The 26,806-nt window shown below is 43.5% G+C and overlaps 1 protein-coding gene across 1 annotated transcript; it reads right to left on the reverse strand.

The window, feature by feature from the left end:
• CLCA2 (chloride channel accessory 2) lies at positions 1-26,024 on the reverse strand (the record flags this gene model as incomplete). The annotated part of the gene is made up of 14 exons (XM_080915158.1): positions 25,829-26,024; positions 24,846-24,983; positions 21,710-21,860; positions 18,775-18,883; positions 17,360-17,519; positions 14,850-15,077; positions 13,194-13,424; positions 11,951-12,128; positions 11,113-11,219; positions 7,884-8,108; positions 5,472-5,742; positions 3,517-3,687; positions 828-1,058; positions 1-440 (listed from the first exon to the last, which is right to left on the reverse strand). The coding sequence occupies exons 1-14, from the start codon at positions 26,012-26,014 to the stop codon at positions 1-3; spliced, it is 2,826 nt and encodes a 941-aa protein (XP_080771284.1). The 5' UTR covers positions 26,015-26,024.
• Positions 26,025-26,806: the final 782 nt, after the last annotated feature.

Below are 26,806 nucleotides of genomic sequence, written 5' to 3' on the forward strand. Positions count from 1 at the left end.
TCACAGAAATTTTGTTTCGGTCTCTTTCTTTGGTGCTCTCTTCTTCCTGCTTAAGGTACAGTGTGCTACAACCATTATGATGCAAAGGATTGCTATCAGACCTACTGCTGTCAGGACTCCTTTCAGGATCACTTCCTCTCTGCTCACTGCAGGAGCAGAGTTTGGGGGAGGAGATGTTGATACCAGGACAATGTTTGACACAGCTGACCTAAGGGAGCTTGTATCTATGGCTCTCAGGGCCACATACACCATGTGGGTTTCTTGTGCTTCATCAGGTTCGTGTCCAAGTTCATGGGTGACAAGCTTGGGTGAGAATGTAAATGTCTCCCTGGTGCCAGCACGTTGGGGAATTAGCTCTGACGAGTTCACCAAGACGGCGTTGTCAAAGTCGTCCCGAATACGCTGTAGACTTTTGCTAATTCTTATTTCATAGCTTGTAGCTGAAATTGAAAATACATAGAGGAAAGTATGGTCACTGGGTGGAAGTTTTGTAGCTTGTTGAAAACTAGTAGAGAAAATTGCCACTCGAAGGTCAAACGATCGAGGAATGTGTGTGTTGAAAAGCACTGAGGGCCAAGTCCCAGTGTGAAGACTGGTGGGTGCTTAAAATGTGAGCTAGGAGGCTGTGATGTCTTTTGAAAGCAAGATGCAACGTGAAGATGTCCCCATCCCTACAAGTAACTGTGTAAACATCATGTTGTGTGTTATTTGAGCACACACACACACACACACACACACACACATACACACACACACATACACACACACACTGAAAGAGAAATGCTGTCTGTGGAAAGGTACTTAGGAAACAAAATCAGCAAGGCTACTTTGCCCCTGGTCGAAGTCTTCCCCAGGTGCCGTCCAAGAAAGGATCACATCCTCTTCTACTTTCAGGGCTGTCAGGTCGGTGACTTTGCATGGTGGAAACATGTCAGGATGGGGGCCACGTGGGACTCCCAGCACCGAGAAGGAGCCTCCAGAGACGACTCGACTGAAGCCCCACTGCTCCTTCACAGGTCTGCGGCCCCTGTTCTGGGGAGCATTCATTTGAATATTATCTGGAGAACAAAGAAAAAGCCAAACAACAAATTAGAACTGTCTCAACAGGCTTGATGAATTGTTCAGACAGTATTAGAACAACCGAGCTTACGTAGTCAATAATACGCTCATTCACCCATGTATCCCGTCCAGACAGAATGGTTGGGGACATATCGCTGTGCTATGAATCAGACCAAACATACCCCCCCATGAGATTTATATGAGTCATGATATAAGTGGCAGTCATATGGGGAGTAAATATTTAGAAATGTGACTGATATAGACTAATAGAGAGTAGGGTGCTCTGCAAGATCACACCATTTAGGGTAGTGCCGAGGAAGTCACATTTGAGTTTCCTTTGGGCAGAAGTGGCCAGGTAAGACATGAAGGAAGAGACATCCTGAGAAAGGAGAGCAATTTGCACGAACACCTTGGCTCAGAAAAGCTGCATGTTAGAGAGACTACGGTAACAGGTGGGTGGCGGTGGCAGCTACAGCTCAGAAGCAGTGCAGCTGCCTAGAATGCAGGGTGGCCCTGTGTCTGATCTCCAGCATCACAAACAGAAAGCAGAAAGATCTTGAGATGGCACAGCAGAGCAGATAACTGACCTCAGGGGTCAGTGTGGATTTTAATCCCAGGGCTGTGAGGCATAGGAAGTGATTCATCATTTTGCTTTCTGACAGGTCCTTAGAAAACAGATCAGATGTCAGTAAGCAGAAAGCCATTTAAAAAGAGCTGTCCTGCTCACCACGAGGGAAGATGGTGGCAACCATTCATGGTGACTTCAGGGGCAGGTAAGAAATGATAGTTCAATGCATAATTTGCAGACACAAGTTGGTAATAGATTTGAATGTAAAATGGTCAAAGAAAAGTTGATTAAAGCAGCTCCTGCACCCGTGTGGGACAAAGAGAACCAGTTTTAACAAGTTATCCTCTGAGATCCACACCTTAGCCTCTACACACACACAATGAAGAACAAACAAATATTTTAATAGTAGTTCCTAAAATAGTTCCTAATTGATAGTTTGATAGAAGAAGACAACCAAGGAGTCAAACCAAAAATTAGGTTATAAGGTTTACAATTCCTCTAAAATAGTTAGATATGGATTTTTTAAGATTTAAAAGGTTTAAACTGGATTTAGTAATTTGAAATGATAAATTTGGAGGTTGTGGGTATATAGATATTATAAAAATCATGTAGATTAATGAGGTCATCTAATGATTTTTTTTAACTATAATAAGTGGTATTCACTGGCCAGGTATTTTACTGCCTTGCTATATTAAATATTTAATTCCCCTAGCCAGGCAATGAAGAGGGTAAATTTTTCGCCATACATTTGCTGATGATGAAACAGAGAGATGCAGAGATAAGTAACTTGCTCCATGTTACACAGTAGATCGGGGAGCTGGGCCTCAGGTCCAGGCAGCTCTGTCCCAGAAGGATGAGCAGGACAGGAGGGCGGAGAGGTGGAAGAGGAACAGAGAGGTGGGAGGGGCTCATCCAGGGAGCGCATGCCCAGTAGGCACAAATCTCTGGGTGCCATTTGCAGCACCAAACAAACAAACAAAAACAAAACAAAACAAAAAAAAACCCACCAAATAAATCCAAGCCATCAAAGGGAAGAGAGCTAGTCTCAAAAATGTTCTACTTTTAGAAATAAAAATGATTAAAAAATGATCCTAGAGATCGTTTTGAGAGGCAGAGCCATACATGAGATTCCTGTTCCATTTTAGCTAATGCTTCCTCACAGGAACTAACGTTATGTTTTTCTATACAGAGAATGTATCTCTCTCACTCTTTGGCACTTTTATAGGACAGGAAGCAGAAGCTCAGCCCAGTGTCTGTAATAGGCAAGCTCATGTTTATTCATTTCCTCTTAGGATCACTGGGACTGTTTGCAGAGTGCTTTTCAGTTTTTGCTGCTGCCTAACTCTCTATAAAGGAAATATGGGACCAAATAAATTGTACGGAATCTCTTTGTGTGTTAGTTACCACAAAGAAATAACCACGAGACAGGACTCAAAATTAATTATTAAAACAATGAGAGGATCGAACCATAGGAAATACCTACTTCCTGCTATTCTCTACCACAAACCGTTAAGAATTGAAGAAGCAGTCAATTAATAGAGTATAATTGGGGGAGGCGGAGGGGCTTAGGGGACAGGGCAGGGTGGGGCATTACTCTGGACGGAATCTTCATGTGTGGCAGGCAAGTCTGCTACCACCGAGCAGTAGCCACAGACCTGAGTATAGCTTGAAAATTCATGTCTCTCTGTTCCCTCTCTTCTCCACCTCCCTCAGTCCTGCCTCTACCCCTTTGCATCTCTCTCTCTCCTCTTTCTCTCTCCCCATTCACCTCTGTCTGCCTATTGCATACGCACACACACACACACACACACACACACACACACACACACACATCACCAACATGTCCATGAAATAATATTATGCACATTTGCTGTGCAAATGGTTCTTACCGTTCGTTATGTAACCTGGTACATACATTGCATGGCTTCCTGAGACAGAGTGGGCTAGGGTGCTTATGCTGGGAGAGTGACGGACAAGCACTGTCAAGCTATATCTACCACTTACAGCAAAGGAGAAAAAATACCTGGAGTAAATTCCATCATTTTTTATAACATCAGCACCTGTACATAGAGACAAAAGTTCAGTGTTAATACGTCATTGCAAGTGATGGCTAATATTTCATGAGTTATTGAAACTTTTATTCCTCTTAATGTAGAGCACAGAAGCACAAGGGGAACCCGAGGTGCTAAGCACACATGGTGATCCTTCAAGGGAAGGAATTCGAGATGCGTTCCTATGGCTGGGAGCAGAAGTGCTCTCCAGCCCGGTGACACTGCTTTCTGAGTGGCTAGAGACATAGCAGATCCTCCCTCAGACCTTCATCGTAAGCTTGTTCTCAGTCAGTTTATAGAATCTTTTATGGCAGAAATATCACACGTACTTTACAGACAAAGAGTTTCAGTGTTGTCACGTTTGATCTTTACTTTGTCCCTCCAAGAGATTTGTACATGCTTTGTTGGGCCTGTGGGTCTGAGCTAACTATCAGTGGAAAACTTTTTTTCAATTTTTTTTTTTTTTTTTATCAAATTGCACTGTGCTTAAGAGTGCTTAAAATAAACAACCTTGTGTCAGACTTTGAAATTCAAACCAAACGACCTTCTTGTCTCCTGTGGATTGTCTGTCTGTCTGCCTGTGATGAACATAGAAACCAACAACCACACAGCATTATTTCCACATAGCATATGGTATATGATATCATGCCAATTTTTGATATTACCATGAGATTTAAAATATGATGGTATCATGATTTCTTCCTGGGATCACTTAACTTCTGAAAGGTTGTCTTCTAAAGCCGAATAACCTATCACTCTGAATGCACCCAGCCTCATCCGAAGGTGGGCAGCCTCGGCCTCTTTCAGCGACGACACTTAAAAGTCGCCTTGAAGGCTTCCGATGTTATGAGCCAATCTATTTTCTACTACGAAGCTAATAACAGTTTCTATGAAAACAAGGCACATTCTGAAGATTATTTATTGTCTATGGTCATATTTACTCACAAGTCTCCAAAATATGAATTCAAGTGTACGTACGTAAATTTTCATTGAATTTCATAAGAAGCCTTTGGTTGAGAGCCCTACATGAAATGCTAAACAGCTTTGGTAGTTGGTGAGAATAGTGAGGAGCTAGTTGGTTTCCTCATTGGAGGACACACTTGACTTCCAGTTAGAGAGGGAGTTCCCCGAGCTGCACTTAGCAAACTGGGAGAGCCTTGCTCACTGTGCCTTGCTAGAGGATGCATTCTGAGAGCCAGTTCCCACATTACCCCTGGAGCTCCAAATGGTCACACTGTGCTATTGTGAAAGTGCCCAGAATCCAGCTCTCGCCGCTGTGCAGAGGCTCTGCAGCATGAGAAAGATGGCAGTCTGTTCACATCAAATAAGCAGTAGCCAGGTCACCCATGAAGACTTAGCTTGTTATTGTTTTTGTATTGTTTGTTGATGGCGAGAAAAACACCTTGGCATTTTGACGGCCTGTCTTTGTTGGGACATTTCGAAGGGAGATTTGTCCATCCCCCAGAGCCTCTGCGGCCATCTATCTCTTCTAGGTGCTGATGCAGAAGGAAATGGGACAGAGCCTTGTTTATGGGGTCAGGGAAACTTGGATTTAAGTTATGTATCCTTACCCAGAGATATTTGAGGCTGGGTACCTCTGAGCCTTAGTTTTATGTCTGTGAAATGGGTAGATGTCCCCTTCCTCCCTTACCACTTTATGTGCATCCCTCCCAAAGATGTATGTTCATTGGAAATGTGTGTGAAACCTGGTCAAGCTCCCCACAGAAGAGGCCCAGTCTTTGATCAAGGTTCATGTGAGTAGCTGGGGTCACCACCAGGCTACCCCTCCTTACCTGCTCCTTCATCCAAAAGCTGCACCACAACAGGATCTCCAGCCTCCGGCTCAACTGTTGCCACCACAGTGGCACTGAGAATGGGGTACAGACCCTTCCTCACATTTGCATAAATTATCACTGGCTGAGGAAAATAGGTGCTGTCTCTTTCCACAAAGGCTTCCACAGTGGCTGGGGACACGGCCAGGCTGGAGGCACGGGAGGCCACTGTCACTTTCAGAGCTTGCGGGGAAGGGTGGATGTTGTTCAGTGAGTATGTCCAGCGCCCATGCTGCAAAATAAGGTGTTTTGTCAAGTGTGGAGAAGAACAAAGATGTTAAGAAAGGTTCTCTTAGATAAGTGATGTCTAGCCAGCCACTTTTACTGATAGGCAGATCTAGGGGGTCCATACATCTGGGTTTCTCTGGAGCACCAAGGATACATTTTGACTCCCAGATTTAGAACATTGTGGCAAGTGTGCAGTGTCGAAGGGTTTTTATTAATATGGACTCCTTCACCCGAAAGACTTTAATTCATACTTAGAACAGACAAATTATATAAATTAAGAATCCCATGGTGGTATCCAGAGACATTCTGGCATAATACAACAATGTTCTTCCTTTGTTCCCTGCCTCTCAGGCCCCCAAAATTTCAAAGAACAGAAAAAGTACCCACAGTGCTAGAGCAGATCACCCACTGTTATAAACAAGTCAGAACCAAACAGTGTCTATGCTGAGTAATTTTTATAAATCCTGCTATGTCACCCTCTTGTTTGCACAAAGCCACCTGGAAGAAACAATACAAATAAAAAAGTTGAAAAGAAGATTTAGACCATGTGATAGAGTGTTCCCGTTTGACTGAGCTATACAGGTCTCCTTTTAAAGATTGGTCTGCTGCCCGGTTTCATCCCTGGAAATAACAAAGAATCAGCCGAGATGCGGTGGACCAAGGTGGAACCACACTCTGGCCAGCCTTCCTCCGTGGTACCGGTGTGTTTGCCATCTCCCAGAGAGGTCCGAGTCATGCACCAAGTCACCTCTCACTGTCTTGCTTTGAACTGATGACGCCACTAGCCATAGCAGGAACCTTCAGTTCCAAAAAGATCTTTTTGGTGTTTCTAATCCAGACGAAGGAGTCAGGCAAGAGAGCAAGACCGGGGCGGCATCCCTGGCCCTTATGTGAGAAGTGCGCAATGGATTTGCAGAGAAGCTCAGTAGGAACAGAGAAAGGTACTTTGGAGAAAGGTAGGTGGGGCGGAAGCCGGAAGCAAATGGTCCAGGAGCAACTGTAACTCTTGGCTTTTCATCTTGGAAGTGCCGCAGAGCTCGGAGCAGGATGCAGGCTTCAGAAGGGTCGGCTGAAGGGGCTGAGGGGTACATTGGAGGTCGCCAGATCAGAATCTAGTGAAGAGGCTACTGCCGATCTGGGCCGGGTGTCACTTGGGGACTTGGGATGCTGAACTAGGTAGGAGGATCACTTGAGTCTGGGAGTTTGAGACCAACCTGGGCAACATGGTAAGACCCTGACTTAAAACAAACAAACAAAAAATATATATGGGAGTAGGCAGATAAGGAGAGCGCTTGATAAGGCCATCAGGCCTGGGGGATTCCTACGTTGGTTCTCAGCCTCGAGGGCTTGCTTTATTCTCAGGGACCAGCCCCTTACTCCCTGTGCTGCTTTGAACAGCCCTTGCTTGCTGCCCTTGCTGCTTACCTACAGGGCCCATTAGTCACCTCTCCTTCCATCACTTGCTGACGCCCTCCCTTCCGGTTCATCCACTTTATGACCTTCTCACGTTCTAGTTCATCTGTCCAGAATGCCATCCTCACTACCCGGTTTCACCGTCTCCTGTCTTTCCAGGAGGATGCCCCTCATCCCTTGGGGAGCTGCTTCTTCCCGACCTCACGTGTGTTCCAGTGGAACCTGGTGCTTATGCCTATTTTTGTTTGTTTGTGATAAGGTCTCAATTAGCTCAGGCTAGCCTTCAATTCTTTATCTTCCTGACTCCCAGCACAGGAATTCTATATAGCCGTGGGCTTCACTATGAAGGGCGTATTCTAAGTACAAGACCCAGAACACAGCAGGTACTAAAAATGTACATACTGTATTACTCATGCTATAAAGTCTATACTGAGCTGCTCCCAAACAGATGGAAACTCTAGGGATCTCTCCTGTATAGAAAGATAGATACAGATTTCAAAACACTACTAATGCTATAGAGAAAGAAAATAAAAAGCATGAGTGTAACGAGGTTTTATGTAGAACTTAATGCTGTAGGCACTGGCATATTTCACTTGCTCTTTCTAATGTTTTGACATCCACAAAAATGGTTTTATGCCGTTTTGATGAGTCAGCACATTTCTTTACACACCACATCTAAGCAAGTCCTACTCCTGGCTGAGCAGTCTGTTACAAACGGGTTGCTACACTGACCTTAGCAGTTCCTGGAATCTTAAGGCTGGCTGTCTGAAAGGCCAGGTTGATGGTAAAGTCGCTGGTGTTGTATTTTCTTCCACTAGGGTCCAATAATACAATCTCAGGGGGACCACCGGTCTGCCACATGACCAGGAAGAATGTGTCGTTGCCTACAGCGCTGTCCACGGTCACTGTACCTGTCAGCTGGTTCTGGGGTTGCACGCTTTCACACGCACTTACAAGCTGTTAAGGAGATGTAAGTGGAAGTTTCTAGTTAAATATTTAACATTTCCTTTTTTTATAACAACAACAACAACAACAATAAAAAATGAATAGGAAAAAGTAAAAGGCATTTAATCCAGATCCGTATGGTATATACTTAAATCACAGCCAAACAGTGTACATAATAGAACCAGTTAAAACCTTATCTCCTCACAGCTAAGGTTGGTATAATGCATTATTATTTTGCTTGTTTGTGATAAGGCCTCATGTAGCTCAGGCTAGCCTTCAATTCTTTATCCTCCCATCTCCAAATACAGGAGTTATATATAGCCGTGTGTCACTATGTCTGGCTTCGCTAAGCATCTGTTGATTGTTTCCTGTGGTGCTGGGGATGGAGCCAAGAGCTTGTGCACGCTGGGCAGACACTCCGCCATTGCACTACAGTGCCATTCCTCCCGTCTCACCTCAAAAGCGACTTACCTGCTCTCATTATCCATGGCGAAAGTGAGCGTTGGCTTCATGTGGCCAGTCGCCGTGAGGATGAGCTCTTAGATTTAGCCCGTTAATATATTTAAATGAGCCTAATTTGTCGGACTAAATTCAGAGGCTTTTAAGGTTTTAGTAAGAAATTTTAAAAGGAATATTAAAACTTATATGGTGGCTGCGTTTTTGTTTTGTGAGGGCACTTAATGGTGTCCCCTTAATGGCTGTACCCACACTCTCACCAACAACAGTGTGGACATTCACTAACATTCCTCTCTCACCCATTTTATATAAGCCATTCTTCTGGAAACAAAATGGGCTGTCTCCCTGTGGTTTTATTCTTTATCTCCCCAGTGATTAGCTATTTTAGACGTCTTTTCGTACACCTGCCGGCTGTTTGTGTGCCTTCGTTTTAAAAATGTCCACTCTTGGGTTTGCTGTCCCATTGTTTTTTGTTTGTTTGTTTGTTTTTCTCTTATTGAGACAGAGTTTCTCTGTGTAGCCCTGACTGTCCTGGAATTTGCTCTGTAGACCAGGCTGGCCTCGAACTCACAGTGATCCTCCTGATTTACCTCCCCGGTGCTGGATTAGAAGAGGGCACTGTCACATCTAGCTTATTGCCCAGTTTTAGAAGTTGGGGTATTTTCACCTCTACTGAAGTTATTGGAGTTCCTCATTGATTCTGGAGATCTGCTGCTTGTCAGACTACAGCTTTCAAATGCTGCCTCCTTCCACGGGCTCTATGTGTGCTGGACTGACGGTTTGCTTTGCTAAGTATCGTTCTAGTTTAATTCGATTCAATTAGCATTGTAGCCTTTATATTTTTATGCTTTGGGGATCTAATTTTCTGTTTCTGTCTTCCTGCAAAAACTCTTGTTCATCCTAAAATGATGAGATATTTCTACTGTATTATCTTCTGGTAGTTTCATTGTCAGGTTTTACCAGGAGTCCCTGTTGACATGCATTTCTACACTGGTGAATGGGCCACTTTCTTTCTTCTGCCTGGGAAAATTCAATCTTTCTAACAGCACTTATTGAAAAAAAAAATTCTTCCTTCATAGCATGTTCTCAACATTTTTGTCAAGATTCAACTGGCCAGCTTAGCAAGGTGCTCCGTGTTTGCAATTCCAGCATCTGGAGAGCTGAAGGAGAATTGTTGAGAGCTTGAGGCTAGCCTGACCTATCCAGCTAGCCTCAGTTTTGCTAAGTAGAATATGACTGGTAGGCAGAATTTTTCTGTAGCACCTTGACTATCTTCTAGGTCTATACAGTTTTTGCCTAGACACCTTCTGTCTGCCATGTTGGGAAACCCTAATGTGATGTTTTATGAAGCTTTACTTTATCTTTGACCTTTGAACACTTGATAACAATGTATTGGTGCATTCATTTGGCTTATAGTTAGGGGACTATTACCATCTTTACTGTGCATATATATCTGCATGGTAAATATTTTCTGACAATAAATCTCTGGGTTCATTGTTTACCTCAAGCATAACTTGGCTGGTTTATTTGCCATCTGTGAGGAAATTGGGAGCTAAATTCTGCTAGAAACATTATTTGGTTATGTCCAAATGGAATGAAAAGATGGCCCCTTCAAAGGTAGCTTGATACAAGGAAGCCTTTGTGCCTCAAATCAAATAAGTTGTGCTAATTAAAGAGGCAATCTAAAACTGAGGCTGGTGGCTTCTGCCTGTGATTCCTTTAGTTAGAAGAGGAAACCAGGAGGACTAGGAAGTCAAGGTTAGCCTGGGCCAGACACTCCCTTACAAACAGCAAGAGGGAGGGTAAAGATCTAGAAATTTCCAAGGCTTCATGAAATAATTATTATTCCTTATCAAAATGGTGAAGCAGCCAGGGTTAGCCAGTGTGGTTGAGGATAAGTTAACGGAACTGAGAAATGAAAACAGTCTCCCCATGGACTAGAACACCAACCACTGAACACACATGGAGAAGCCCATGGCTCCAGTTGCATATGTAGCAGAGAATAGCAGTGTCTAGCATCAATGTGAGAAGAGACCTTTGGTCCAGTGAGAGTGTGTTTTCCCAATGTAGGGGAATGCCAAGGTGCTGAGGTGGAGAGGGTGGTTGGGAGCTAGTGCACCTTTGTGAAGACAAGTAGAGGGAAGGGCTGATGGGAGCAGGGTGAGCAAAGGAAATAACATTTCAAGTGTAAATACAGAGAGTATCTAATTAAAAAATTTAAAAAAACCAGTCTCTTATTTTTGTTTTGGACCTTTTCCCCACCCCAACCATCCCACCCTACCCTACCCAACCCTGCTCTACCCTGTCCCAACACTAGCTCCATTTTCGGTGACAAAGAAGTCTTCCCATGGACCTTGAAAGCTAAAGTCGTTGCAAAAAAATAACTCCTAGAAACGAGTCCATCAGACATGAGGTAAAATGCCGCTTGGTTCTGGGGATACCGAGAGGCTCCTCAGAACTTCCCACACACAGAGTTCTGCATTCAAAGAAGAAGAATGCTGCAGACAGAGCGGTCCAGCAGCCCACTCGCCATGTCTAGAGAGAAGACTGACATGCTGACCTGTAAGCTCTGCTGGAAAATGTCTCCCGTTCCAGAGGAGAGTCGACTGAAAGCCTCAGTCGCTGGGTTACAGGTAGATTTATCTGGAATGAAGAACTTCAAACCTCCTGAAATACATAATTTGAACGTTAACTATTAAGATAGATATGTAAAGGTAAAACAGTAAATCTTCTCTGACAAACTGTGTCCACAAGAAAGTGTTAGTGGGTGTTAGTGGGAGATGCGTTTCACTCATTTTGAATGACATCTGATGTAACTATGAGGCATGCGGCCTTAAGGAGGTGATTTAGACGATCAGTTCAAGGCTGTTTACTCAGGCTCTGCCCACTGAGGTTGTCTTAGATACAAAGGAATTCCTAAATAGTTTAGATTAACTGCTAGTAGTTGTCTGGCTGTGTATTTGTGTTTATAATCTGAAAGCACTATTTAAAAAAAAACAATAAATCTTAACTCTCAGTGGTCAGTTTGTTGCATTACTTTTTATGGAATGGAAGATAAAATTATTCTTTGCTTCATTTAGAAGAAAGATGGGTGCATCTTACAACGCTGCTTGTGTGTCTACTCTAGAGTGGGTCGCAGCCAGTCACTACGATTTCAGCTTCAAAACCACGCATTCTCAGGCTGGCTGAGCAAATCATACAAGCAAAAGTTTCCACTGGATGTGCAAAACTTCAACTCTAAAGAAAACAAATTCGGGGGAATTGTAAGCTAACTTTTGTAATAATTTGTGCGTCTTAAAAGAGATCTTTCTTATTTTTCTTTTTCCAATTAAGACCTGTAACCTGGGTTTCCGAGCTTAAGGACATGCTCTAAGAGACACCTGCTTAGGGGGTTTTACCTGTAAGACGTGATAAATCCCCCAGTGCCCGGGCTGCAGAGGAACCCAGGGCCACGGAATGAATGGTGGCTCCGCTGCTCCTCGCGGTGAGCAGGCAGTTGGCGATGTGTTCATCTGCTCCACTGGTCACTAATATCAAGACGGAGCCATCGGCTCTTCCCTTCTGCTTCTCAACCACCTGCACATAGACAGCCATCAGCAAGGAAACGTAACTCAATCGGTGTGCCTAAACAGAGGGGTTCATCCTCACGGACACTTGGCTCTCCGAGCTGCCTATACCTCCCCAAGGTCCCCTGTGCTCTACGCCCACCTCCAAGCTGCCCCTTAACTCTATCATGGCTCAGTCACACGGACTTCACCTCGTAGAAGATATTATGTCTATTGTATGAGAGCCGTGCCCCTAAGATCTAGCCACTGACTAGAAAGAGGGCTTAGAGCAGTGGTTCTCAACTTTAGTTAACACCCCAGAATTTGATGGCACTGTTTAAAAGTTTCATTACCAGGCCGAACACCAGATCAGTGACATCAGAACCACACGACATGAAACCCAAGCATCCTGGTTTGGGTTTTATCTTGTTGTTTACTTGTTCATTGTTGATAGTTTTCGTGCTTGAGATTGGACTTAAAAGTCTCAGGCCCACAAAGCATGCTGTAACCACTGAGCTACACCTTCACATCATGTCTTTCAATCTGTTGGGCAGCTTGGGCTGTAGCAACTGCTGTCTGTGTGTGGCAACAGTCCTAGCTGATGTCTTGCTGTCTGTCAGATGCTGGTTTAGACCAGCTGTCGTTCCTGAAACACACATCTGGTTTTAATCATGTGTTTGCACCCATGTGTGTGGCTCCACACATATGTGTGAGTGTTTGACTAATTTGTCTTCTCGGACCCTCTTGATTCTTATCTTTGAAATCTGGTTTGCCTAAGGCCACTTCAGAATAAATACGGACAGTTTGGGAAGTCCCTTAACCAGGGCCACTGTCCTTACTCACTCTGTCAACAAGGAGTTACTAGTTAATTATGATGTAAGTTACTTTGTCAGGCCCAGGGGGTGCAGTGGGAGGAAGAAATGGATCCTGATTTTAGGAATCACCCATCACAGCTCTCTCACAGATGGGCGCCGTGGCCACACACTTCTTCTCATGAACAAACAAAAGCACGGAACCCACCCCTTCAATCCCCCAAACCTGGCATTCAAAATGAAAGAAGATAGCAAAGGCAACCGGAACTCAGGGCACTCTCTACCTCGAAGCCTTTCTTAACCCCGGCACAGATGTTTGTCTCTGCCTCAGTGGACACAGCAGTCGGCAGGTACGAAACCAGCAACTTCCGGTCATCGTCAGTGTTAATTTGTTGCAACTGGGCTCGGATTTCTCCTTTGCTATCAAAAGTGACAATGCCCACAGAAGTGTGAGTTTCAACAACGTGCATCAAGTACAGTTCAGCTGCTTGTTGTACTCGGAGGAGTCTGTCTTCCTAGGTCCCCAAAAGAAAAGAAAAAATAAAATAGAGGAAATGACATTTGATTGGTGGGTCAACGACAATGAAGTGATTCAACTTTTAAAAATAAATCTGTTAATTTTTCATAGACACTGTACAGTTCTTTGAGTTGTAAAGAGTGACATAAGTCTAGAATATTTTTCGATAATTAGTTACATGCTCAAAACTGTGTGTTGGGCGTGATACCTATTGAAAATAGGTATGTCGCTGATTTTTTGAAAATGCAGTCCAGGTGAGAGGGGACGTACAAAGGAATCTGGTGCTACAGGTGTGGCCATTGCTAGCACCTGTGTCCGTCCTCTGCTGAGGTGGCCATTTGAGGCTGGACACTTGGTCTGTGGAGTGAGTATAATAATATGTTTATTGGTTTTTATAGTTGCTCTAAGGATTACCTGCAATATAATATGTGGCAGGCACTAGTCAAGCATTGTGAGAATGTTACCAACTAATCCACTAGGCACTTTTTGTGATGGCCCCGAAGGGAGGAAAGAAGACAGTCTCCGGAGTCTTGGGGATACACTGCTCATAGGTGGCTGTGATCTCTGTCCCCTTGATACCCTGAAACCCCACCTATCACACTTCTCAGGACACACCACCAATTTAATGTCTGTGAACACCTCAAATTAGACAGTGTTTTAATTTATTGACTCTCTCTAAATATTATTTCTCTTACAAGCTGGCTAGAAAATTAATAGAGTAGATGAAACATAGACCTTGAATTCTGCCTTCAAAATTTATAACTTTTTATGGCTTAATTATTTTTTTCTCTTTAAATATTTATTAGACTATATATATATTAATTAAACAACTTTATTTTTTAAAAGATATAAATGTATAGATTTAAAAAGCATTTTTGCATAAAAATATATAAATATATTTTTGTCAGTACTTGAGTTTTTTCTAAATATTTGATAGTAGGCTTAATTCTTTTAATGTGGTGATATCCAATTGCATTCACTTTCCTGAAAATGCCCCAGCTTATTCACATGCACTCACATGAGTGAGTGAGTGTGTGTGCGTGTGTGTGTATGTATGTGTTGTGGGCACAGAAAACATTACTTCTCTGTAGCTTTGGTTCCCTTCTTCACAGAACACAGGGAGTGAGTAGGGACACAGTAGCTTTTGTCTCCATCATCGTGAAGAGGAGAAAAGTTACAATTAGCACCAACCTGGGGATGCTAATGAGGTCAGGGGTCATGTGTAGATTTCATTTATCTCCCTATTTCCATCTCTGGGCCTCCTTCTGAGTTTGTTCTACCTATTTCTGAAGAAAATGTCTTGGACTCTTTTATAACCCTTTGTGCCCCCACCCCATCATACTCTGAATTTGAAAGAAAAGAGTTAACACCTGCTGAGGGGGTGGGAAAGAATGGTTTTCAAGCCTTTGGAGTCAGTGTTTACCTCTGCCATCTTCCTGGACACATCAATCACTAAGCAGGCCACTGGGTCACCGGCCTGCAAGAGGGAGAATGTGGGAGGGGCTGGAAGCTCAACCCCATGCACTGGGAGGCTGTGGTTCAGGTCGAAGGAGTCTGTGATCACGTCCCAAGTGCTCCTGAGGCTGCACACTTGGTTCTGGAGGTTTGGGGCTTCTTGGTTGTGGGTACTTTCATTACAGAATTCAACCACCTGGAAAAGAACAAGGCAAGCTTTGCAGACCAAACAAACTTCTTATTCACGCCAGGCAGCAGGTCAAAGAAGGCCAGAGCTGAAAGAAAGGTCACATGTTTCCTTTTCTGAAAAATGACAGCAAGCTTACAAATAAACCTGGATGCCTTTCGCTTGAAATAGTAGCACCTTGTGGTCATGAAAGCCACCTATCATAAAAACATGTTTGAACTAAGAAAACAGGACAGGCCATGTACATAACTTTAGTTGTAAAGAGAACAACTCCCCTGTCCCTTCTACAACATTGGGCTGGAGAAACACCCTAAGAGATGTTATTCTGGACAGCCTATTCTTTGGAATCCCATTAAGTTAATGCCATATCTGGTTTTAGTCATATGTTGATGCAGTTCAAATATTTAAATATTGATCTTTGTGAGGGTAGAATGAGGGCAAAACTACTTAAATCCACTTCCTGAAACAATTTTTCCATTTGGAAATCTATCTGTAATCCATTTAATAATAATCACCCTGTGCCAGCACCACCCACCCCCAACCCCCAAGGTACAGCTTGCAATACGAGATAGTGGCTGTCTACTATCAGTGGCTCTGGTACTGTGAAGAAGAGTTAGTTCTACACAAGAGCCACAGGAGCTTAGACTTTGAAAGAAATTTACAGGTTCTGTGGTCCCATCACTGTTACATTATTGAGGAGGGTGCTGAAGTCGGGTACCACTTGCTTAGCTTCTCAGTGAGGTGGGGTCAGGAGCAAACCTGTGCTGCTTTACTTAGTTTTTCTTTTTTTTTCTTTTTTCTTTTTTTTTTTTTTTTTACATTTTATGAATGCAGCAAGGTGATCTTGAAATATTGGCTATATGTCTTTAGGTATGTTTTTCAAAGGATTGAAAAGAATTGTATCGAATATCAAGCAACATCGGTCAAATATCTAGGACTGGATTGGAATCAATGAATAAAGGCAAGACATACTGACAGTCCTGTTCAAATGACGACTACCATTGACTAAAAGCAGACTGAAGAAACAAGTTAGAAAAATGAAGGGTGGGAGGGTGGGAAGAAAGGAGAACATCCCAACGCAAGCAGCAAAGATTAGCCATGGGCCAAGAATATCCCATAAAGAAATAAGCCCACCACACTCCCGGCACAGCAGGGAGGAGATTTGCAGAAGATCATGAAGACTTTCAGGTCCTTGTGAAGTTCAGTAGATAAATGCAGGCTGGATCTTTGTGAACTAACCAACTCCCTCCTTTCTGGTCCCATGTTCTCTCTTAGTTCAAGGTTCTCATGATATCTTGGCTATAGGTGTGACATCTTCCTTAGAGAAAATAGACTGGCCAGAGAGAGATCCTGTAACTGCATGTTATTTTAAATATCAGTGTTTATAATGGATATCCAGACTCATCTTTTGTAAGTTAACATGAAATACTAGTTGACAAGATTTAGGTGCAAAGATGAGACTCAGTTCACTCCCTGGACTAGCTTGCCTGTCTTTTGAAGTTTGATATTTTTTTAAAAAAAAAAACAAAGGAAGGAGGACCTCAAGTGAGAGGGGTACAGCCATTGGCTCCTTCGCTCTCTAAAATCTCCTCACTCTTCCTATGGGATGAACATATTGAGCTCTCTCCCTGGAAAGCAGACTTTGCTTTTCAATACAATCTCTATCTGTTATCATTTGAAGAAAAACATTCATATATATATATACATGGTAAAGACTAAATGAACTGTAGATCCTCAGGCTCTGATGCCTGTTAATTGTCAGGATCCATCTGGGACGGCTAAAGGCAATCAGTAAGTTTTCTGGAGATGGCACACTGTGTTGCCAGGCTGCAGTGGAAAAGCTCTGAATTGTAGGACCTTCAGAGATTTCATCCCACTGACATGCCTTTCCTATCACCATCACATAGTTGAATGATTCCTGGGCATGAGCCCACCCTATTGGGCAGATCTCCTGAAGATCAACCCAAAGATAAACTTTCATAAATTAATGCTGGTTAGATGGATTAATGGTTTTATAGAATTCCTGATTCCATTAAAATAATTTTTAGGAAGAACGTTTTAAGAGATGGTTTTAGTTGTTTCGCCAGAACAAATAGTAAGATCGTAAGGACAGGGAGCATCAGTCTTCACCCTTCATCTAAAGCTGCGTCATGCTTCTCCACTTCAGCCTGTTCCCCAGATGGAGCAGGCTTCCAGCAATTAATAAGTGCCTTTTACATGCTTAGACATATCTGTGTATCTGAGAAAGAAGTGGCGCTTACGGGAACTGGTCATCCCGAGAAGGTACTTACAGAAGGTAAACTTTGCATGAACATTATTGACCCAGTTGCATTCTGGGTGCTGTTGTAGAGGAATGTGCATCCTTCCCTAAAAATCTTGCTGATGATGCAGTCTTTGTGGGGGCAAAGGCCCTTTTCACAAACAAAAACGCCAGTGATATCGGACGAACACCTGAAAGTAGATGAGAAACTAGGTACTGGGTCTGGAAATATGTTTTTTTTTTTAGTTGATTATCTTTTCTAATAGTTCGTTTTGAGGATTAGAAGCTCAGTAGACATGTATACATATTTTTAAATGTTTTCTTCAGGAAATATATTAATTGAGAAATGCTGTCTCTCTATTGGATTTTAAAGCCTTGAATTCGGACAAGCGTTTTGTATTGCCAAAATCTTTAGCAAGCAGAGGGAGACAAGGCAGAAGGAAACTTGGAGAGACTTTGAGGAGGGAAGCCCAAGGAAGGACCAGGCAAGCAACATCCCGAGTTAGTGCTCCACTGGACATCAGGAAGAGTGAGCTCATAATGCTGATCTTTGGAAAGATTCTGTCTCCAGTAAAATATTTTAAGCATTACCATGTGAGTGAGAAACGGTGACATATGAGAGTGACACTGATGACTGGTACCTACTTGCTGAACACCCTGTGACCCCAAATCCTCCTAGGCTTTTTAATGTATGAATTTCTATGCATAACTATAACAGCCTGTGTATGGGGCTATGGTCTGCAGAGAAACGGATAACTACACAATGTGGCTATCAATATCCATGTCCTGCAAGAGGGGACTGATTGAATAAGCTATGTCAAGATCACACAATGGAACACTGTGGAATTATGTTTTAAGAGGATGCGAAAAAATATATATATATTCATGTTTATTTGAATTTTCTTGAAGCAACAGGGAAATAGGAAATGAATCAAGATGGCTATTCAAAGGTGATAAGAAGAAGCAGAAGGAAGACAGTCGTAAGATGGCAAACAATATAATGTTTTACTGTTCATATTTGAATCACATAAACATTTGTCCATTTTAAAAATTCAATAAAAATTAAAAACAATAATAAAAGATTGTACTCCTTGCTGATACATGTTTGTCATTATTAATGTATTTTTATGTCATACAATAGCTAAATTAAGACAAAAATATCTCCCTTTTCATTTATCATTTTACTTTTTACCTATTCAGACAAGTTCTTACTATGTAGCCCTGGATGGCCTGAAACTCACAGTGTGGACAAAGCTGACCTGGAATTTGTGACAGTCTTCCTGCCTCTGTCTCTCTAAAGCTCAGATTATAAATTTATAATCATGTGTCACTAGGTCCAGCCACTTACTGTGAAAAGAAAACCACCCAAATATTTTCTTCTAGTTTTTGAAGTATCAATACACTCAATCAGTAGTGATCTTAATAAAGAGGAGAGGAGCCACCAACCTGGTGACTTGAAGCTCATTCTGTCCATTCACGTAGAACGGCTTGTCACTGTTGTACTCATCAAACACACCCCAGCGGAGATGGGCCCACTCGTGCACAAACACTCTGCCTGGAGAAGAGAACGTCCAAAATCTCAGCAACAGGCCTTGCTGAACAGTGAAGACAGTGTATACCGCCACACTCTACTTCCAAAGAGCTGAAGCTTGGGTCACTTCCCTCCCCATTCCCTCCTACCTCATTCCCTACTATCAGAGAACAGAAACAGGGACATGTTTGCTCTCATGGAGGCTGGATGGCTTGATGTCAACCACTTGTCAGAGGTGGCAGAGAGTACCACATTCTCTCCCTCGCTGAAGCTGCCGAACAAGTTCTTACTTGTTAATTCGCGTAGAGGGAGTAAATGCTCGAAATCAACTGAAGCTTTCCTAAGTCTGGCCTGTGCCCAAGCTTGCTTACGCTCTTGCAGGCCATTTCCCAGGCTACAGCAAGGTCTGAAATCTAGGAACCAGGGAAGAAGGAAGGGTCAGAGATCACAGGACCTCTCTCCAGCTTTGATGCTCCCTTTCTTGTATCCCATTTTCTGGCCCTTCCTCTCGGAAACGCTCGTTCATACCATCAAATCCTTCACAGGGTTATCTTGTCCTCTCTAATCTTAGATCTCCTTCCAAGTTCAGCTCAAAAGTTCATTATTCTCCACAGAAGGTTTCCAGCTCAACACCCTTCCCCAAACTAGACAAGTGCTCCTTTTCTCTGAATTAGACTCTCTGTACCTCAGGGACTGCTTCCTGGACTGACTTGTGCTGTGCCACATTGTGCAATGTCTGCATCTTGGGAGGAAGCAGCCACAGCTGAAAGTATTCAAGAGAAAGTATGGGCCGACTGACTCAGGAATCTAGAGGCACTGAAGAAATCATATGAAGACTCAGAGAGCACCCAGAAAGGGAGAAACTCCAATGTTTAAAAGTTTTATAAATATCCTATTGCCAAGGACCAGCCTCGGCTTGGAGAGGGGTTCTGAGAGAGGGGGTGTCTGGGAGTGAAGGAAGCAAATGATTCTAAGTCAGATTTGTGGGTCCAACCTGGTGGCCTATGTTCTGCTCCAGACATGCCTGCAGCGTTTGCTTCAGATTATCCTATCAGAAGAGAGCAGGCACACATTTTCTTTTAACATTGCAAAAGAATTCAGAGATCTGCCTGCCCTTGTTAAGCACAGAGGATAAACTAGCCAGGTGGGACCCCATCCTGAAATTACCATTTCTGCTACACTTGGGCCTAACCTTGTTCGTTCCCAGGCTGACCCTGAACTCAGGATCTGTCTGCCTTTGTAAGCATAAACAAAAGTACATAGCTGGGTGGGACCCCCTGTGACCACCACTCCCTAAATCTCTTCCTCTCTCCCTTAGTTTCTTTCTGACAAGTTGGCTCACAGCGCAGCTGCTTTTGTCCCTTTAGACTCATGAAGTCGCTCGTATAATTCATCTTTGTGTTTTGAGAAGTCATATATTTCTGAACCCACGTTTTAAGAGTTCTTTTTCACAATCTGAAGGGCTGACCTGAAGGTCCCAGACTTACCATTTTGCTGAGACATTAGCCACACCTATGTCTACTAGACTCGGGCTGTCCCTGATTAGCATGGAGTCAGTGACATTAACAGGGAGGACATTTCTTGAATGGGGAACGTAAACGTTATTATACAAACAAGCCTTATGCCCACAGCAGCTATCAACATATGTGCTGACCCTGTCCTAGGGGCAGGAACCCTGTCATTCTTTCTGTCCCTCCCAAGGCCATGCCAGACCCAGCATTTTATGGTTGCTTTCACTCCTGCATGCTAAACAGGGATAACAAAACCTACCTAGTTTTAAATTTCATAAAAAAATAAAAATATTCGAAAGGTCCTATTTAAAATTGAATCAAAATTAAAATTGCAGGTTGGAGCTAGCCCTGGGCTTGCTGACCTGTCCTCACTAATGTCTCCTCGGATCTCACACACCATCCACCAGTCTGCAGGCTGGTGACCATAACCTTTCCCCCGAGTTCCAGGCGCCCATATCTGACCTCAGCCAGACACTCTGTGTTCAGTCTGCTGCTCCTCGCCATCTTCTTGCTTAATCCAGCCATGGCTTCTTCTTTCCAAGGTCCACCCTACTTCCCAATGCCTTTCTTGTTCTTAATGCCCATCTGCACACACCTCCTGCCCTTTACTCTGCAGCCTGCCACTCTGAACTCCCACACTCTGGAACTCTAGGATCTCATCAGGGAATATCTTCAGTGACATCAGCAGAGCATCTGAGCGTGGGCAGTCTGTGCTACTCGTCCTCCTTCTCCCAGCTCTGGTCCTTCTCCCTTTACCTTCTCCACGGAAGCCTCCCGAGCACATCCCTGCAGTGTTCCCAAGTACCCCCCCCCCCCCCCGCATCCGGAATTCCTTCTCCTGAAAGCTATGTTTGTTGATTCCATATGCAAGAGCCTTCCTTGGGGACTTCATAGTGTGAATATTCCAGGCTGCTCACACCACCTGCCTGCTGGGCTAGTACACCTGCCTGCTAGGCACACACTGGCAATTCCCAGCTCTGCCCTGACAGTGGGTCAGATGCTTCCCTCAAAGCCATGGGTTCCTCTGCAGTCTCAGCATTTTTCACACGCTCCCTGCCCTCTCTTCTTTCCATTAATGGAAACGATGCTACCCTCTCCTTTGTGAGGCCAGTGCTGACAATTCTTGGCTTGGTTGTCTTCGTGGAATTGTCAGAGCACTATTCTGTACCTAATCTGGTCTTCCGACTCATTCTGTCCCTTCCCTTCCATAGACACCTGACATCCTCTCTCTAAAATGGAAAGTCCTTGATGGGTTGCAGGTTTTCTAGGTCTCTTCTGCACCAAGCACAAAATATCAAACCTCCAGGGGGGAGGGATGTTTTTTATGAGTTGAACTTACCTCGTGAGCCATATCCTCCTGCTACGTCATCATTGAGTAGGAAGTTGGGGGTGAGATAGATATATTTCCCCTCTTCTCCACACCCTCTGTGTTGTAGGGTATATGGGTCATCTCCGGGCACCTCATTCTGCTCAGTCACTATGACATTTGCCTAAATTAAAACAAATGCAATTTGAGGACATCCAAACTGTAATTTTACTCTAGGTAAGTACGCATGATTTAAAAGCAGATTTAAAAATGAAAGGAATGCCTTTGTAGTTAGTGTTTAGATATTCTGATAGCTAAATTCTCTGGCACTCTCAGAAGGATTTCTTTTGGAAGTTTATCCAATCTGCACAGAACTTCTTTTCTTCCTTGATCTCCTTCCATGCCTCAGACATCAATACAGTAAAGTTATGAGATCACAACATTATAAAGAGCTGTGACATCAAGAAGATTTGGTAGTATTCACACCCCATCCAGCACTGCACAGTAAGGAGCTAGAGCCAGTCTCAGCCTGCATGTTACCCTGTCGGTGCAAGCAAAAGAACTGTTTTCTCTCAGCCCCATCTTTGATCTTCATGACTAGGAAGAGCTTAGCATCACTCTGGGTGAACTATGTTTTCTTCTGTGCCCTGACCATTTCAATTCTCCTGTTAAAACACCACATCTTAAAGCTAAAGCTTGCATAAGTAGTATTCATCTAGACATAAGGGCAGCAAAACTCTGCACATAGCATTGCTCCTCTCAGTTTAGAAAGGGTGACAGCTGTCACAAACCAGCCCTCAGTCAGTAAGGAGGATGCACAATTAAGAAAGGGAGAGGGAGCCAGGTGTGGTGACACACATACTTAGGAAGCTGAAATAGGAAGATTGACACTTTGAGGCTGGCCTGGCCTACATAGAAAGTTCCAGAACCCTATACCTACATAGTAAAATCCTGTCCTAAACACTAACGATAGATAAATCAAAAGAGTAGGTAAACTTAGCATAATTATAAATTACAAGGGCTAAATGTCTTGTGTGCCACCAGGAGAAGATGCTTTCATTTCTTCTTCTTCTTGTTCTTCTTCTTCTTCTTGTTCTTGTTCTTCTTATTCTTATTATTCCTCTTCTTCTTGTTCTTGTTCTTGTACTTGTACTTGTTCTTCTTCTTGTTCTTCTTGTTCTTCTTGTTCTTCTTCTTCTTCTTCTTCTTCTTCTTCTTCTTCTTCTTGTTCTTCTTGCTCTTGTTCTTTTTATTCTTATTATTCCTCTTCTTCTTGTTCTTGTTCTTGTACTTGTTCTTGTTCTTGTTCTTGTTCTTGTTCTTGTTCTTGTTCTTGTTCTTCTTCTTCTTCTTCTTCTTCTTCTTCTTCTTCTTCTTCTTCTTCTTCTTCTTCTTCTTCTTCTTCTTCTTCCTCCTCCTCCTCCTCCTCCTCCTCCTCTTCTTCTTCTTCCTCTTCTTCTTCTTCCTCTTCTTCTTCTTCCTCTTCTTCTTTTTCCTCTTCCTCTTCTTCTTCCTTCTCTTTTTCTTCCTCTTCCTCCTCTTCCTCTTCTTCTTCCTCTTCCTCTTCTTCATTTTCCTCCTCCTCCTCCTCCTCCTCCTCCTCCTCCTCCTCCTCCTCCTCCTCCTCCTCCTCCTCCTCCTCCTCCTCCTCTTCTTCTTCTTCTTCTTCTTCTTCTTCTTCTTCTTCTTCTTCTTCTTCTTCTTCTGTATGTCTATGTTTGAGGGTTCCTTTCTAATGAGCACAGGTCACTTTCACAATAATTACCATTTATTTGTTGGAAGCTAGGGACATCGTGAAGTGGCATGTACAAAAGGTCTTGCACAGCCCCGCCTCTGCCATAACCAGCAATGTCTCCAGATAGATGTTTACTTAACTGACATCATGAGGTTGATGGAAATGGTACACAAACATATGATCATATTGCATATGTTGTACTTAGACCCCCTCATTAGATCAGGGCACTGCCATTGACAACCTAGTTTTGTCCTGTGTTGTCTCTAAGACTTCTCAGTGTTCTGAAGGACAAGGTCATTAGTGTAAGCTTTATAGAGACTACACAGTTTGGAACCAACAGTATACATTTTGACATTAAATAGATGTTCAAATTGTGGCTCGATGATTATTAGTTATTTAGAGGCAACAAAGCCCTTACTTTATGTGAGGTATTTACATAAGTGAATTCTTCATTTCTGATAACATCTACTATCTTGAGGTTGCATAGGAGTTAGATAATAGGTATATAAATGCCGCAGTTGAAGGTTCTTAGTACTGAGTGAGCACTAGACCTGCCTCGGTTGTTTCCCATCACCTGCTTATGTCCACACCAAGAGCTGTCAAATGCTGTCTGGTGGAAAAGCAAAGGCTTTTGTAAGCCTCTCAACAACTCCATGCCTTTGGCTTACATTTTACATCGGTGGGGCATTCAATTTCTGAGAGAATCTTCAAGGGAAAGGTAAGGATTAAAATGATCTGAGGGAATTTTATGCCAAGGGTCAGATAAAGAAAACAGCATGTGTTACGTGTCCTAGCCGACCAGATGGGACTGGAGTTGAAGACACCAAGCCCACTCCATTGCTGAGGTTCTTCTCATAGATACAGTGGGCTCAAATTCAGAGTGATTTCAAAGTGTGTTATCATTTATTCAAAGGCGTGTACCAGTGCACATTTACAGATCACCTGCAGTTTAATAGCATTCTTTAAGGTTAAGTTACTTTCTGGTTAGAAAAGAAAATAGAGCCACCTTCCCACAACTCACAACCTTTCCCCCCCCCCCCCCCTTCCTTCTTTCCTTTCTCCTTTGGATCATCTTAGAGTTGGATTATTCAGTCCCTGCTCACTCTCACCAGGATAAAACAGACTCTTGTTCCTCCGCTACAAACTGAGCCAGGACCTTGTGTATTACAGAATAGAGATCCCCAGAGAAGCAGAGTCAGCAATGGTGCCAGAATTAATGTGTGACTGGATAAGATACACTTATGCTTCTATTTTTCTTTCTTGCCTTTCTCTTGATACACTTATAAAGGTCTATGAGATAGCACCCACATGCCTTGTTAGTAATGCTCTTCTCGGCATAGCATGCCATTGTGCCAAAATCAACGGCAGAGCATATTTTCAAGGTTTCTCACCCTCAAGTTGAATTAAACTCTTAATAGAATCCTAAATCCTTACCTTGTCAAAGGATTCTTGTTTTACCCGGCTGTAATTACGAGCTGCCCAAGTGGCAGGTATTAAAATCTGTACATTTCTGAAAAACACCCTCCTCTTGGTGGCATTGAACAGGTAAGAGGACGCTTCCGTTATCATTTCCTATAACCAAACAGAAGGGAAGCCGTCAGATGTAAAGCAGATGTAACAGAGGTGAAGCCGTCAGATGGGAAATCCTTGCTCTTCTGATGCTACACTAGCAACAGTGAAAAACAGGTAAACAGACTCTGAATGAGCCTGTGAAAACATACAAACAAACTTTTTTTTTTTTTTTTTTTTTTGGAAAAGTCATTGAACAGCTCCCCGAAAGAGATTTTAGCACACTGACTACATGTTAGGACTTGCTCTCATGATTTCCCTAAGTTTCGGGGACACTGCTCTAAGTCACACCTCTGAGCGAGTTCAGGCCTGTGCCTTTTGAAAACATTATTTTCACTTTAGGCAATACCACAAAATAGGCTCTTGGGTGATGAACCTCCCTACCCCTCCGCAGTGAAAAACATCACGTATCTTATAGAACGTGGGAGAACACAGAGCTTTTCGCTGTGGCAGCCTGCAGAGACATTCTCCCTTGAGAATTCTCAGTTTTGAGATGGGATGCCACAGGATGGTTTTAAGATGTTCCCCTGTCACTCAAACATCTGGCTTTCTTCTGACACACCTTTACTTCTCTAAGCTGTTCTCCAGAGAACGCTCACATAGGAAAATTACAACCAAACCCCAAAGCCAACCGATGGGAACTAATAGAAAGATGGATGAAGGCTCTGTGAGTGGAGGCTACATGCGGCGATGTGACATAGCCAGCCTGCATGGCCACAACTGTTCTGTTAGTGCTGTCCTTAGGAAACTTCGCTCTCTGCTCCAGTTCAAACCCAGTGGGGTTAGCTTCCTACAGATGGCAACAGGTCTGGATTTAGTCGGCTTTTGACTGCATAATCTCCACTCACCTTAATGTTTGTAACCAGCTTCGAGTCCTCGGGTACCCGTGGATTGATCGCAATAAGCAATCCTTCATAACCATTCTCTTTAAGCTCCAATCCAGCTCCCAGGAGCAGAAGTTCTGGACTCAGGGCAAACAGAAGAGTCACAAGTTTCAGCCCGCATACAGCTTCCGTGCTATCCCTGTGGGTCATCTTGTAGTGAAACCTCTGGTTTACTCACTGGGGAACCCGCTGGGTACCTCGGTCAGCTGATCAACGTGGAAGCAGACTGCTTCTTTCTGAACTTGGAAGGTCTTACAATACACGATGATGGAGTTGCCTTCTTTGAATACTGTGGGGTGGATCTATCTGGGACCTGTCTCTACAAGTTCTTCTCCAAGGCAATAGTACTCACCTGTTCTGTGGCTAAGCTTCCTCCTGAATCATAGTTGGACAAGAAGCCATCCACCTTTTATTGACTTCATATCTTCTTAAGGGAAAAGAGAAGTGAAGCAAGAAGGAGCTTAAGAGCTATAGGGCCCGGCTGCAAGGCCATCAGAACAGTGAAGTCAGTCAGTCTGCCATCTGACACACTGGACCACTAGTGATTTTTCCCTCCTGGGTCTTGGGCAGCCTCCTCCATCAGCACCACTTCTCTTGCTCACTCGGGATACTGTGCTGGTTGTGAGATTCCCTTGCTTGTTTTGAAGACTTAGAAATCATGCCATATTCTTGTCCCCAGAGCACTGGGTCAGGCAGTCTGGGCAAGCTCTGAGCTGATGGCTGGGTTTAGGAGATCAGATACCTCCCAAGGGAGGGCCAAGTGCCAGGAGCTTGGATGCTGGGCAGGCCGTGAGCTCTTTCCCCTGGGCTCCTTGCCTTTTCTCCTGATGCCAGGGAGAAAAATAAATTTTCAAAGCAGGGATCCCTTGGGGTTAAGGATAACCTGTATCTCCTGTTCCGCTAGGCTTAAGAAGCAGGCTTCACAAATATTATGACATCGGA

This window comes from Micromys minutus (assembly GCF_963924665.1).
Source record: "Micromys minutus genome assembly, chromosome: 4".
NCBI classification, from domain to species: domain Eukaryota; kingdom Metazoa; phylum Chordata; class Mammalia; order Rodentia; family Muridae; genus Micromys; species Micromys minutus.